This window comes from Hakea prostrata, chromosome 5 (genome assembly GCF_041222555.1).
Source record: "Hakea prostrata isolate BN-2017 chromosome 5, UWA_Hpros_2, whole genome shotgun sequence".
In the NCBI taxonomy this organism is placed as follows: Eukaryota; Viridiplantae; Streptophyta; class Magnoliopsida; order Proteales; family Proteaceae; genus Hakea; species Hakea prostrata.
Genome location: NC_142604.1, coordinates 44,047,717 through 44,061,804, shown reverse-complemented (window position 1 = coordinate 44,061,804; position 14,088 = coordinate 44,047,717). Strand labels below are relative to the sequence as shown.

Genomic DNA, 14,088 nt, shown 5'->3' with positions numbered 1-14,088 from the left:
AAGGCAACATAGCTGAAGACCTAAGGTGGACTGAAAGGTTGCTGCCCCTAAAAGAACTTCAAGGGGGCAGCGCTGGTCTAAGACTCTGAGAGGCATTTGGTTAATCAGATAAGCTATAGAGGCACATGTATAGTAAAAATTAGGGAATGTGTTACCTCAAGTAGATGTCGATTTTGTGTTTGGCATCCCTATTTTGAGGTGAAGTGTTGATGCAAGTAGTCTGGTGTATAATGCCATGGTTAGCTAGGTAAGAAGGGAATGCACCACCTAAGTACTCGGTCCCATTATCTATAGAAGGATTTTGATTGTGGCCCTAAACTATGTCCTAATCATATTATGAAAATTTTGATAACATGGAAAAACATCACTTTTTCGGTGAAGGAAGTGAACCTACATGGTCCTAGTGCAACAATCAATAATGTGACAAAACACCTATGGCCATATAGAGGCACAATTCGAGAAGGACCCCCACACATTAGAGTGAATGATTGAGAAAGGAAAAGTACAACGATGGTCTGAAATAGAGTAAACATGCCTAATCTGTTAGGCTAAAATGCAAAAAAAACTCTTCTAAATTACATCTTTTAACTAAATTCGAAAATAACTTAGACAAAATAGGTAAAGGAACGTGGCTAAGACAATGGGGCCACTGCAATAACGTAAAAAGTGTAGGAGAAGTGGAACTAGAGGCCATAGAAAAAGTTGATGGAGACCCATCAAAAAAATAGATTTTCCTTTTCTATTTATCATTACAAGTGTATGCATTGCTTTTAGGTCTTGAAACACACAGTGAGAAGGGAAAAAGGTTACTTTGTAGTTCATATCACGAGTATGGATACTAATACATAAAAGGTTAGCCAAAAATCTATGCTCATGCAAAACAAAAGATAGAGTAAGAGAAGGCGCACATATAATAGATCCTTTCCCAAGAGATAGGGGGAGAGATCCATCAGCCATTTGAACAGCCTGAGTTAACGGAACAGAGGAAACAAGGAAGATGAACCAATCATATGATCGGTTGTCCTAAAGTCGATTTCCAGGAGGGATAAGTCGAATTGGTATTTTGACAATATAAAATACATATGGAGGACTGTGGATCAACAGAGGTAACAATGGCACTTATTCTGGAAGTCGGTGCTGAAGAAGTCACATCAAGTCCTTTCATCAACAACTGAAGGTGCTGGAGCTTGTCTGAAGAAAGAGGCATTGGAGTATCAGGGTGTTAAATGCTGCCCTACTTCCATTCATACCTCCTTTATGGAAATTTGTTGGTCGTCCATGCAACTTCCAACACTTATGTTTGGTATGATGCTCTTTTCCACAATACTCGCGCTTCACTAGAGCGTGAGAATAACCAAAACTAGATTTATTGCTATCCAGAACCAGCCACTAATGCAGACTTTTCAGACGTTTAAGTGTGTACTATAGTTGTCCTCTGATTGTCCTCAGTGTCAACCATAGTTGTCAAAGAGTCCACCTAGGCATGCATAGGCGGGGCCCCTTATCACCTTAGGTCATTTTTGGGTCAAGGAGTCTTGGTGTCGCCTTGGTTTTCGTTGCCCTCTATTGCCTAGCATTGCCTTGTCACCTTGACAACCCTGGTGTCAACCATAACATAAGCTTGCTCCAAAGAGGGAAAATGTTCCCGTGATAAAATGTGTGCACGAATTTAATCATACTTAATATTCAACCTAGCCAGAAAATCATACACGATAAGCTTATCTTTCTACTTCTGATAAGCAACAACATCTGCAACATAGGATGGCGTAAAGCAACAATAGAAGTCAAGAGTTTGATAATAGCCTCGAAGAGTGTTGTGGTACTGAGAGTCTGAGACAAGGTAAGATCCTTTTGTTATAACTGATGCATTTTCCTTCTGATTTCAAAGCACTGAGCATCATTCCCAACCTTGGAATACAATTCTTTGGCAAGTCCCCAATCGTGGCAGCATTAGGCAGAAGAAGGTAACTCTCTGCAACACTTGGTTCAATGGAATTGAGAAGAAATCCTATAACAAGCATTCATATGTCTCCCATTTGTCTTAATTTATACCAGGTGAGGAAGGCTTGATATAAGTTCCATAAAGATGGCCAGTAAGGCCACGAACACCAGCCGCAAAAGAAACAAAGCGAGACCAACGAAGGTAATTGGTCCCATTAAGCTTAATAGTGGTCAACTAGAAAGGAGAAAAATCACGGTCCTAAGAAACAGATGAAACATGAGAATTCTCAATGCCAGATGTACCAAGAAGAGGCGGAGGTTACTAGATAAGTCATCGTAGGAACAAAAAAGGTCATGGATTAAGGAATAAATTTTATTAGGAGAAAAGATGCTCACTACCAAAAACCCTCCTTTTTTAATGTCACAGGATGCATGGTTCTGTGTGTTTTGTTGGTTGGTTCGATGGGTTTGGAGCAGGTCTAGTCTGGTTGATGGGTTTAACGGTTCTGGTTTTGAAGCAAATCTAGTTGGTTCGATGGTTGGGTTTGATGGGTTACTCTAGTTGTGACACTACTACAAGGTGAGGCGATGGAAGTTAAAAAGAAAGAAAGAGTTGTGGTGTCCAAGATGTTGCTGGTTGTTGGCGATGAAGAAGAAGAGAAAGTTGCAGGTTGTGATGGACCGATGGTAAAGGAAGCACTAGTTGCAGGTTGCGATGGTGAAGGAAACAAGAGTTGTAGGTTGCGATTGTAAGTTCCTACACCTGTGATGGTAGGTCTTCTTTATTTCCCCCCCTTTTTCTACGATTGCAACCAGTTGCAGGTGGTAGGTTTCTTTTGTCTTTTTGTCTCCCCCCCCCCCACCTTGTGATGGTTTGAGATCTCGCAGGATATCTCGCCTTTTTAAGAAGGCGAGACAAGATGAAGGGCGAGATTCCCACATTTCGCTTGAGACCTCGCCTATTTTGCCATATCTCACCCTATCTCGCTGGAATTCTCAATTTTTGTTGGATGTTTTTGCCATGGTAGAAGATCTCGCCGCCTTAAAAAACCAAGATCTCAACCATCTCGGCAAGATCTCGATCGAGATATGTGATCTTTTGGCGCCATATCGGTGGCCCATCTCGGTGGGTTTCAAGGTCCTAATTGGGCTAAAACTTGTTGTTTAGCCTATTTAAGGCCTTTTGAACACATTGGTGGCCTTGGATTTGTCAGAAAACAACCCTAAGTATGATTTCTAATTCTACCCATAGTGTGAAACTGAAATGTTGTAGAATTAGGGAATGCAAGGTTATATGATATGTATTATAGAACCTTTAAGGCATATAAATGAAAAACAAGTGTATCAAATGCATCAAATAAATTAAATGTCATCAAAATTCCATCAATATGAGTATCACAATCTCAATTTTTAATAATAGAATAATAAAATTATACAACCATTAGAAGTTCTATAAAAGTCATTAAATCATAAGTTCATAAGACAAGTAGAGAATGATTGATCTTCCTTCGATGTTGTAGATGTGCTAAGAGTAGCTATAAGTGAAAATTTAGCTAAAATCAGCAAAAAAAAGTCAACGAAAATTGAGAGTTCAGCGAGATATGTCGAGATCCAAGGCAAGATATAGCGAGATATCCCAATTCTCTGCTCTCGATCTCCATCTCATCTCGCTTCTTTGAAAAAGCAAGATATCTCGTGAGATCTCCCACCATCTTTTTGTGAATTTCAGCTGAATTTTCACTTGCAACTACTCTTAGCACATACACAACACCAAAGGAAGATCAATCATTCTGTGATTGTCTTATGAACTTTTTGAGTTATGACTTATATAGAACTTCTAGTTGTTGTATAGAAAATCAAAAGTAAAAATGAAACTTGGTACCAAGAACATTACTACTACTGTTAATTGATGCCACTAATGCAAAAACCTAAGAGTCGCCTAACAGTAGATTTGGAGCATATCACAGATTCAATCAGTAGGAATCAGAAAATGCATTGGCCACCAGCAAGAAAATTTAAAAACCGACTTTTCATTTATAAGCCTTGAAGGTTTTGTATAACCTTGCTTTCCCCAATCCTGCAGCATTTCGGTTTCAAACCAAAGGTTGACTTAGAATTCATATTTAGGGTTGTTTTCTCACAACTCCAAAGCCACTAGTGTGTTCAGAAGGCCTAAATTAGGCTAACTACCAAGTTTGATCCCAGCCTAGATCCTAAAACCCATCAAGTTGGCTAGAAAAAAAAAGACCATATCTTGGCAACTCTCAGTTTTTTGAAGGAACGAAATCTTGAGCCATGGTTGTAGGTCATGGTGATTTTTTTTTGGGGAGAAAAAAAGGCAGAAGAGTGAAAGGGAGTCTTGGAATAAAAACAGTAGAGCTGGCGATGGGTCTTGTGAGGTTGCATAGGGGTCAATTAGGCTATAGGTAGAAGGCGATGGGAGAAAATAGGGTGGCAGAACTTTTGGTGATGGCTGCAGGTGGTTGGTGATAGGGAAGAAAAGGGTGGCAGAGGTTGCTTTTCAATTTTTTCTGTGATTAGCACAATGGCAAAAGATGGGTGGTGCTCAATGATGGATTAGAGTTGGCTCTAATACCATGTTGAATGAATTGAAGAATTCGTGACTTGTATCTGAAGGACACAACAGGAGCTTATTTATACTAGTAATTTACTAAATATAGAATAAATCAAATCTTCCTAGTGTGGGAATATTACAAGAAAATAAAAGATCATAAAGGATCCTCACAAATCTACCCTAAACAAGGAAACCCCAAATATGAAAATTAAGTCCACTAAATCTGTCATACAACATTGGGCTCTAGACCCAGGCCAAAGTGGTGCACCTATGGGCTGCTCGAACCCTACTAGGTTTTTTTTTTCCATTTCTCCACTTCTTTTGATTATTGTTCTAGTCCGGTAATTTTCCTTATATTTTATTGAGTCCATATCTAATTTTATTTCTTTAATTGAGTTAGTTTGGAGAGTCCTAATTAGAGTTGGATTTCCAATTGGAATCTATTTTAAGTCAACATTCTTTTTGGATAATTAGTTATTATTTTTCAAGTTGTTCTCTTTTATTTGTGGTGGTTATTTATTGAGATGTAAAGGTGATCCTAAACCATAAAGGATTCCCTAGTTGAGTCAAGCTAGGTTTCTAAGATAAGAGTCTTAAGTCTTTGCCTCCAATTGTAAAGTTATATATAATATGGCCCACCCTATGTCACTGTAAAGGAGTTGATTTTGATGAAGAAAATTTCTGTCAAGGAGGCAAACAAGGTCTTGGTCTTCTTGGGAGGGCCATGGCAGATTAGGAGCATCATTCTTCAAATCCAGCGATAGTTCTCGGAAGTCCAGCAAGCATTCTTCAACTACGGAGGTTCCATAACCAAGCAAGTAGTCAAGTACAGCAACCAGAGCCCCCTTCCCCCTTCTTCTCTCACACGCAACCCTCCCCCACACTTCTTTCTTCTTGCACAGACCTTCCCAGCCTCTCCCCTACCCTATGGCATCACCAAGAACCATCCCGCAGCCCCTTCTACACCTTCGGCAGCCTTCCCCTCCCCTTTTCTTTTGTTTTTGCCTCTTCTGGGATCTTGTGGAAGTCCTGAATTTTTAGAACAAGAAGAAAGAAAAGAGAGAAAAGAAGGTAAGAAGAAAGGAAAGAAAAGAAAGAAGGCAAGATCAAGAACCAAGACTCTTGAAGTTCTCCAAGAATCCATTACCTACCCAATTGCAAGTTTCCCTATTCCCCCATCCCTAATTGTTAACCTCTTATCTCCCTCGCATGAGTTGAATTGCGTTCCCTCCAAAGTTTCTACCCATTAGGGATTGCTTATAACCTTAATTTGACTGAAAACCCCAGTTCATTTTATCATCTGTTAAAACCCTAAAGTCACCAAGCCATCCCAAAACCCCCTCCCATACCCAACTATATAGTTTTAGTTAACCTTAACCATACCAAGACCCAACTGCAGATTTCCCTTTCCATCTTTGGGTAAGTCTGGAAATCTCAAAACCAAACCATATTGATTTGTTAACCCTAACATTATCCTTCCAATTAATTCCCCAACCCATTTAGGTTTTTGTTAACTGAATTTTCCCTGTAGCTTTCCCCATAACCCAACTTCCCAAATTTGAACCTTTTTTTTAGTTCCATCACATGTTGTTAAAACTCTAAATTCCCAACCTTGATCCCTTTCTTGCTGGTTCTCAAGAGAGAGGATTCTGGGGTAACCATAAGGTTAGGGAAATACTTACGCATCTAAATACCCTAAACCCCAGGTTACATCAGATGGTCTCCTAGGCTGACTTGGTAGTAAACACTGGTAGTAAACACCAATGGCATTTCCTTTCCAAACAACCAGGTCCCACTGATTTTTTTCTTAGCCTACCCACAGTTGGCATATCCTTCCACACCTCTATGAGATTCCCTGATTGCCAATATTCATTCTCAATCCCTTAGGAATTTGTTCACCAGCTCCAACCTTTGGCACCCTGCATCATATCTTATCCTGTTGGTGTATATCTTACTGGGTTCCCCTTATGGGTGCTAGTTGTCTGGCCACTTAACATACCCTTCCCATCACCAATCAAATGTTGGACTTGTGGCTAGACTTCAACACCAACCTTCAGACCCAAGAACAATTTTGACCTTGCTTGATCCTGTTTCAAGTGTCTAAAATATACCCTGTATACCCAGATGCTATCTTTTCTGGAAGGTTGCACACTGCATTCCGAAACAAGAAATGCATTTTCCACTTCAATGAAGTCCCAGTCCTAAGAAAGTTTGAAAGTATGGACTTAAGCTTAGTGATCACATTACAAGGCAGCCCAAAACTCCTGGATCAATATATTTAGGAGCCCTGGAGAATCGAGGATAGAAGTTGAAGCCTTCCACATAAGTCATGAACCTAGCTTTCCAACCTTTGACTTGCTCTTCACTTTATTGAAAAGAAAGCCTTCCTAAAGAAATTGAAACTCAAAGTTACCTAATAGGTAGCTTGGTTTCAGAGAAATTTTGTTGATTCCAAAAGTTGCATTATGCTATTCTAGGTAAGGCTCCTTACAATAATGGAGGACTTAGCCCTATTGAGATGCAACCCAAAGAAGGAAGCAAACTCAATTAGAGCCCCTATATTTGCCTCGGTTGACCCCTGGTTCACTTTTACAAAGATGAATAGGCCACCAGCAAACATAAGATTGGAAATGTGGGATTTCCATCATGTTCTATACCTGGGCAGCAACTTTATTTGACCCTCCAGCTCCAACCTTCATAATCCCTGAAAAGGCCTCCATAGCCAAGGTGAATGGTTGAGGTGACAGAGGGTCTCCTTGTCTAATTCCCGTCTCCTGAGAGAAAATAAAAGTAGGTGGTCTGCCATTGACAATGATAAAAAATTGCAGAGTTTCTACAAGCCTTCAGCCACCTCAAGAATGTTATAGGGAATCACATTCTTCCCATAAGCTCCATCAAGAATTTCCTGCTAAAGTAAATCATAGGACTTGTGAAGGATCCACCTTTGACACTACTGATGGTAATGCTACTCTTTTGTCCAATGCCTCTGATAATGTCATGATAAACAATGATATTATCAACAATTGATTTTCCTTTGATGAAGGCAGGTTGGTTTTGACTAACCAGATCACCCATAGCCCACTGCATCCTTTAGTAAGGATTTTAGTAATGATTTTGTACAAGTTACACTTAACAAGGCCTGTATTTGCAAAGGTCCCCACTTCTCCTCCCTTGGGAAACAGTGTAACAAAGGCTGCATTTATTTGGACATAGGAAGTCTGAAAAAATGAGAGCATAGCCTTGGACGGTGTGGCTATTGCATGATCAAGGAACGGTTTTTCACTGGTTCTAAGTTGCGTATATTAATAAATTCCTGCCATAGTATCAAAAGGTACTTGAAATCTACATGTTCTGACCTACCAGCCGAAGAGAGAGCTGCACGTCTGATGGTCTTAGGGTGCTTACAATGGCTTTTTATATCTAAAGTCCTAAATGACTACCATTTTAGATTAACTTTCTGCTGTGTCAAATGCAAACACTAAACGAGAAGTGGAAAGTTCAAGCAACATCCTTGATCTCGAAGTGATTATTGTATCATTTGTTTGTTCTGTTTGGAAATTGCAAGTGATGCTTTGCTCCATCCAGATGCAAATGCTTAATAGAAACTAAAGTCATATCTCACTGGCAGTTATTGTCTCCTCCATATTTTTATTTTTAACTATCATATGATGTGTTTCTTCTGTTGGGGAAACTTACACTGTGTTTTGTGCTGTAAAACTTTGGGGTTAGTTTAATGTTTTCAGTTGATTATTTGTTGTTCTTACTTCATATAGTTCAAATCCTTCTTTCTTTTCCTTCCAATTCCATGTTATTTCTAGTTGAATCATTTGTACTTTTGCTTGACACTCAGGAGCTTCTGTTTCCATTGTCACTCATGATCAATAACTTCGAAAAACTTAGGCGTTGGGAGCAGCCACATTTGACAGCCACTTTTCTTGCATTTTCCTATGCTATAATCTTCAGGTAAGAAAAAGAGATCTTTAGTTTTTGGAAAATTTTATTGACATAACCTCTTTGTTTCTTAGCTCCCTTTGTACTGATCCTTTGAGTGGTTATTAGGTCATTTGGTGTGCTGGTGTTCGGTTAATTAGGAGTGATGATGTTAGGTAGAAATCTAAAATATATGAGCTGTCACCATCTATGAAATATGGTTCAATATTTTGGTTCTGCTGCAGTTTTGGCCTAGGAAATTTGAAGGTTTTCTCCAAATGTAGAATTGGGCATAAGATTTTCAAAGTTGGAGTATCACATTATGCTCCTCTAATTTTCTACCTTGCAGCAGTGTGGGGAATTTGGAATCGTGGGAATGACCAAACTGGGTTTATTCAGTGATTAATGTTGTCTTTGTTTTTCCCCCTCTTATTGGTGAATGGATTGATGCCAATTGAAAAACTAGGGTTTATTTTTTATGTGATTCATCCACAATATTCTAATGTAGGACCAGGGTAGAATTGAATCAGCTTCAATTGGACCCACTCAACCAGATCAAATTCAGGGTATGAAATTTCGGTGGAATATCACTGAAACTGAGAGATATTTTGCCGTATCGGTCAAGGGCGAAACGAAGAAGGGGGTGAAATGACATATACCATAATTCGGCCATATATCAGTGAGAAAATCACAATATATCAACGTAAGGTCAAAAATTGCGATAATTTTGGTGATAATTCAATAAATCGCGATAAAATCGGCAAAAACTTTCCATATTTATACGATGGTTTCTTGCATTATTGCCTTGTTTTGCTTCAATATTCAAAATCTACTTGTAGGAAGAGAATATTATTGGAAACCATTAGTGTTGACTTGGGGGTTACTATGGATATCATCTTCTATTTGTGTCTCTAGTGGCATGTCTACCCCCCAATTCCTATTAGTAGGGACGACCATTCATTTTTGGCTTTTTCTGGCTCTTTTTGATCTCATCTGTACTCGATGTGGCGCCCAATTGACACAGTTCAACATTCCTCAAGAATAAAGACAAGTGGCCTTTTGTTTTGAGGAGTTTCCCTTGGATGGAAGAAGTCGTTGCTCTTCGGCTTTTGAGTTCCAATAGAGGTTTGCCCCCTCGGTTTGAGTAATAACCAAGTGCTTTACCCCTTTCCCCGATGAATTTGCTCGTTTCGACAAGTACCCAATGTTGGTTACCACCTACGAGAAGAACCTTTTGTCTAAATTCACATATCAGCTCCTCTTTCCATTCTAACCCTCCTCCAATCTACGTGAGAGTGTTTGCAAAATAAAAGTAACCGCAAGCGCACTGTATCATATAGCTAACGGGTCGATCTCAGGAGATATACCACTTTAACTTAACCCCTCTTAATGGTAACGCAAGAGTGAGAATATTCAAAATTTTAACCAGTTAATTAAACTAAACTAATGAATCTAAATAAGCGGTCCTAACACATGCATCTAACATGATTGAATTGGAAGTAAAAATAAAAACAGACATAGCTTAACCATTCATCATCTAATAAAAGAAAATGCCTAAATAAATGAAGACAAGAATAAAAATTGATCACAATAGAAAAATAAATAAAGAAGAGGGAGGTGATCTGAGTGTTAACTCAAGATGGAGGGAACGAGAGTGCAACTAAGATGACTTTGATCATGGACCCTTTGTTGTAGCTTACAGTCCACTAATGGGGGGGGGGGGAACAAATATAAAAGAAAGAAACTGCAGAAAGTAAATAACAAAACAAATAAAAAAAACAATAAATAAAAAGGGAACCTTAATCAAAGAGAGGCACGATTGTAGGCATCTTTGATAAGGACACGGGGGGGGGGGGGGAAGGAAAACAGTAAATAAATGTTGGAAAATAAATCCTAAGTTAAGAATATAGAGGGGGTAGACGAAGTGGGAATGGAGGAGGGAGAGAAGATTAATGACGAAAGCTACGTACTTGCATATTTGAATCTTGAATAACAAAAAGGAAACCTTTATCGATCGATTTAAATCTCAACCAACCCTAATAACTACATCTGGAATGATCCAAATCTACAATTGCTAGACCCAGAGAAAAACGAATCCTCTTGGAAATTGAAACTTAAAACTTGAAATTGAAATTACATTGATTGAAATAAAGAAAATACACTTGCATAAAGGAAACTAGATTGAATAATCATCACATTACACAGAAAAATTGAACCTAAACATTCAATCTAAAAACCCGAACCCACCAGGTATTCAAAGAATTAGAGAAGACCTAAACAAACTAAAGAGAATAGAAAGTGTAACCTAAGTCTAAATGGAGAGGGGTATTTATAGGGTTAATGTAGGGGATTATAAATAAAGAAAGAGAAAATAAACAACATAAATAATGCTAATAGTAATAATAAAGGGTGAAATTGGGAAAAAAAAATAACAAATAAAGGACACCAATTCGTTTGAGAATCAAGGAAAGAGAGAGGAAGAGTGAGTGGGAGCTATTAAAGGGAAAAAAATAAAAAAAATATTGAATTAGGAAAACATGGAGAAGAAAGAGGGAGGAAGGAGAATTTTTTTTGGAAAAGAATGAGTTAATGTGAGAAAGAAAAGGAAAAAAATAAAAAGGTAATAAAAATATAGAAATTGGGTTGAGAGAGAAAATTAATTTTGGAAGGAAATAAAATCTAATAAAATAAAAAATTCTAAAAAAATTTGTGAAAAAGAAATTGAAAAAATAAGAAAATCCTAATCTTTGACTACTTGTGGGTCCCATACATACTCTAATATATTCTTTTCAATAACAATATAGTAAAATAAATCCTAACTAATCTCAGCCATCGATAAAAATTGACTTCTTTATTTCTAAGATATCCTTAGAATTGGCCTATAATCGCATCTCGATCCACTTCTGACCCATCATGCATAGAACCAAACCGTCTTCGTAGTTGAGAATTTGAATTGGACCTCTTAATGTGTATCGTAGTTGAAAACTCCAAATATTCACTCTAGTCCTAAAAAATCATAAAATTTGCAAGAACAACATAAAACCCAAGGTAGCTCCACTTTTAGGCTACGTTTGTTTGCAAAGGTGGGGTGGAAAAAAAGGGGTGGGAAAAAACAACATATGGGTCCCATGTGTAGTGGGGTGAGGGAGAAGGAAATGAAAGGAAAGGGTTTTGTTGAAAAGTGATAGTGGTTGGTCCCACTTTTTTACTTTTTCAAACTTTTCCACAAAGTCCCACATATTTTGTGGGGTTTTGAAAAGGCTTGGGTTTGTCTCTCACTTTCCCACCCCAAGCAACCAAACTATTCACACTTTTAGAATTTAAAGGAAAAGTAAGAAAAGTTTGCTTTTTTCAAGAATTTTCCCACCCCACCTTTATTCCAGCAAACAAACGCAGCCTTAAGTGTGTAAAATGCATGCTTTATGCCTAAAATTTCACACAAATGTGCTCATCAGAGAATTTCCTTGTAATGGTCAGTCACTGTTGAGAAAATTGACTGTGATAGAATGGCTCATTTAGATTAGTGTGATCCCCAGCCTTGATTTATAATAAAGTGGAAAGAGCACTATTACATAAATATCCTTACTTGGGAAACAAGAAATAGAAAAATGCATGAACCAAAACTTGAACAGAACTGAACTCCTAGTAAAACTCAACCAACACACACTAAAATTTTGGCGGTTTCGTTGAATGTGAGATTGATTAGAATCATGCATGACTCTATGCATAGGAATACTGTCAGAATTATACATGTTGTTACCTTGAAAATTCTCGCCATCTATGCGACTATACCTTCCATATATCATTACACTGATGAGGAGAATCTAGATCCACCATTACTAACATCAATAACTCCTTGCACCGAAGAAGCAAAGTTTAGATTGTTGCTGATTGGTCTCCTTCCTTGGGGGCGGAATTTGGGCCGACATTTTGGGGTGTCACTTGTTTTGTCTGGGGGCGAAACCCCAAATATTGGTGATATTTCTTTCCTTGGTCAAATCAGCCCCCGGTCTTCTTGAAAGGCCAAAAGAGGCCAAACACTGTTTGTATGAACAGTAATGTGAAAACTGTTAGCCCCTCTTTTGGCCTTGGTGGAATCACAAGTTCAATTGTCCACCATTATGGGCCAAAATTTTGATTAAATCTCGGTTTCCTAGAAATTGAGATGAAACCAGATGCTAGATTTAAAATTTCCAGGCTTTGACAACTTTCAACAATACTTTAAAAATTTCAGTTATCTCGAATAATATAAACACTAAAGTTGCGAACAATACCAACCTAATTTCAGCAGTTTCGACAACTTTTGACAACTTTTGGTTGTTTTGACCAGTTTCAACCAGTCTACCAAACGTCTAGTTCTACCCCAAAAATCCCTTGTTTGAACATGGTTTTGAGTCTTTTTACACATCTTGGCCATATCTAAGATTCTAGATGGTTGAACAGGCCTCGAAACTGAGATCTTGATCCTCGGGTAAAATATTACTTGAAGGTTCTGCAGTGCCAAGACCAGGTCATTTGAAGATTTTTGGAAGGGTTAATTTTGTCTACATTTGGGTGTTGGGATTTTCTCTGCCTCTGTTTCTAGTGCAGTCCTAGTTTCTATAAAGTTGTTTCCATTTGTTAGAGCTGAGAATAAGTTTTATCCTTAGCGTATATACTTTCTACTTCTGAGTATTTGTACTCTCAAATTCCTTTGTAACTTGCTATGCAAGCCTTGTGCCTCTATATTAACATGTACTAGGTTGTCCAGCCTTCCAACAATTCAATTAAACTTCAGAAGCTTGTGTGTGTAGGATTCTATTAGGAGTCTAATAAGAGTTTGTATAGGAGTTAAATTAGAGTTTGCATTCATGTAAACTTCTATTCCTTGTAATAGTCTACTTTCCATTTAATTATAAATAGAGGGCTTGAGATCATGGATCAATAAGCCATTCTCCCACAATTGTTTCTTTCAACATGGCATCAGAGCCTAAGTTCGATTGAAGAATTTTTTCCTTCTGCAAAACCCATCGCAGATTTTTTGCAGATTTTCTCTTTCTTCTGCTACCGTAAAACCCATCGCAGTTGCAGAATTTTCTGCAACTGTAATACCATCGTAGAGCTCTTTCTTCTGCAACAATTGCAGAACTTTTTCTACAACCATCGCAGGATTTTTCTGCAACTATCGCAGACATTCAAATTCCTCTTTTTTTTTTGCAACTATCGCAGAAATTCAAATTCAGAAATTTTCTGCACCTATCGATTCTTCGATTTTGGATGGAAATCGCCATTTGCAAGAACAAGAAAAAGGAGGGAAAGAAGAAGAGAAGAGGAACCCTGCTGATACCACCGCTGCTACAACTGCCTCTCATCGCTGCTTCCTGCGCCATTGAGAGAAGAACAGAAGAAAGAAATCTTGCGCCATCGAGAGAAGAACAGAAGAAGAAAGCAAGCAATGAGTTTTTTATCTAAATCTAAAACCGATGCTTGAGGGGTTTAATTGGTAAATTTGCATTCTTCTAGGGACATAATCGTAATTTTACAGTTTTTGGATCTATTTATAAGTTTTCAAGGACTTCTTTGCAAATTTACATAGTTTCAGGGACTTAATTGTAAATTTGGATTTATTAGGGACGTATTTGTCATTTTTCAAAAAAAAAAAA

General features: G+C 38.1%; 1 protein-coding gene across 1 annotated transcript in view; it reads left to right on the top strand.

Annotated features, from left to right (window-relative positions):
* The window catches only part of LOC149016055 (chromosome-partitioning protein, putative (DUF639)), a 115,013-nt gene that overhangs the window by 55,439 nt on the left and 45,486 nt on the right, over positions 1 to 14,088 (top strand). Inside the window, exon 9 of the mRNA XM_089157177.1 lies at positions 8,367 to 8,479. Coding sequence (XP_089013303.1) covers positions 8,367 to 8,479 — 113 coding nt within the window. The remainder of the gene's footprint in view (positions 1 to 8,366; positions 8,480 to 14,088) is intronic.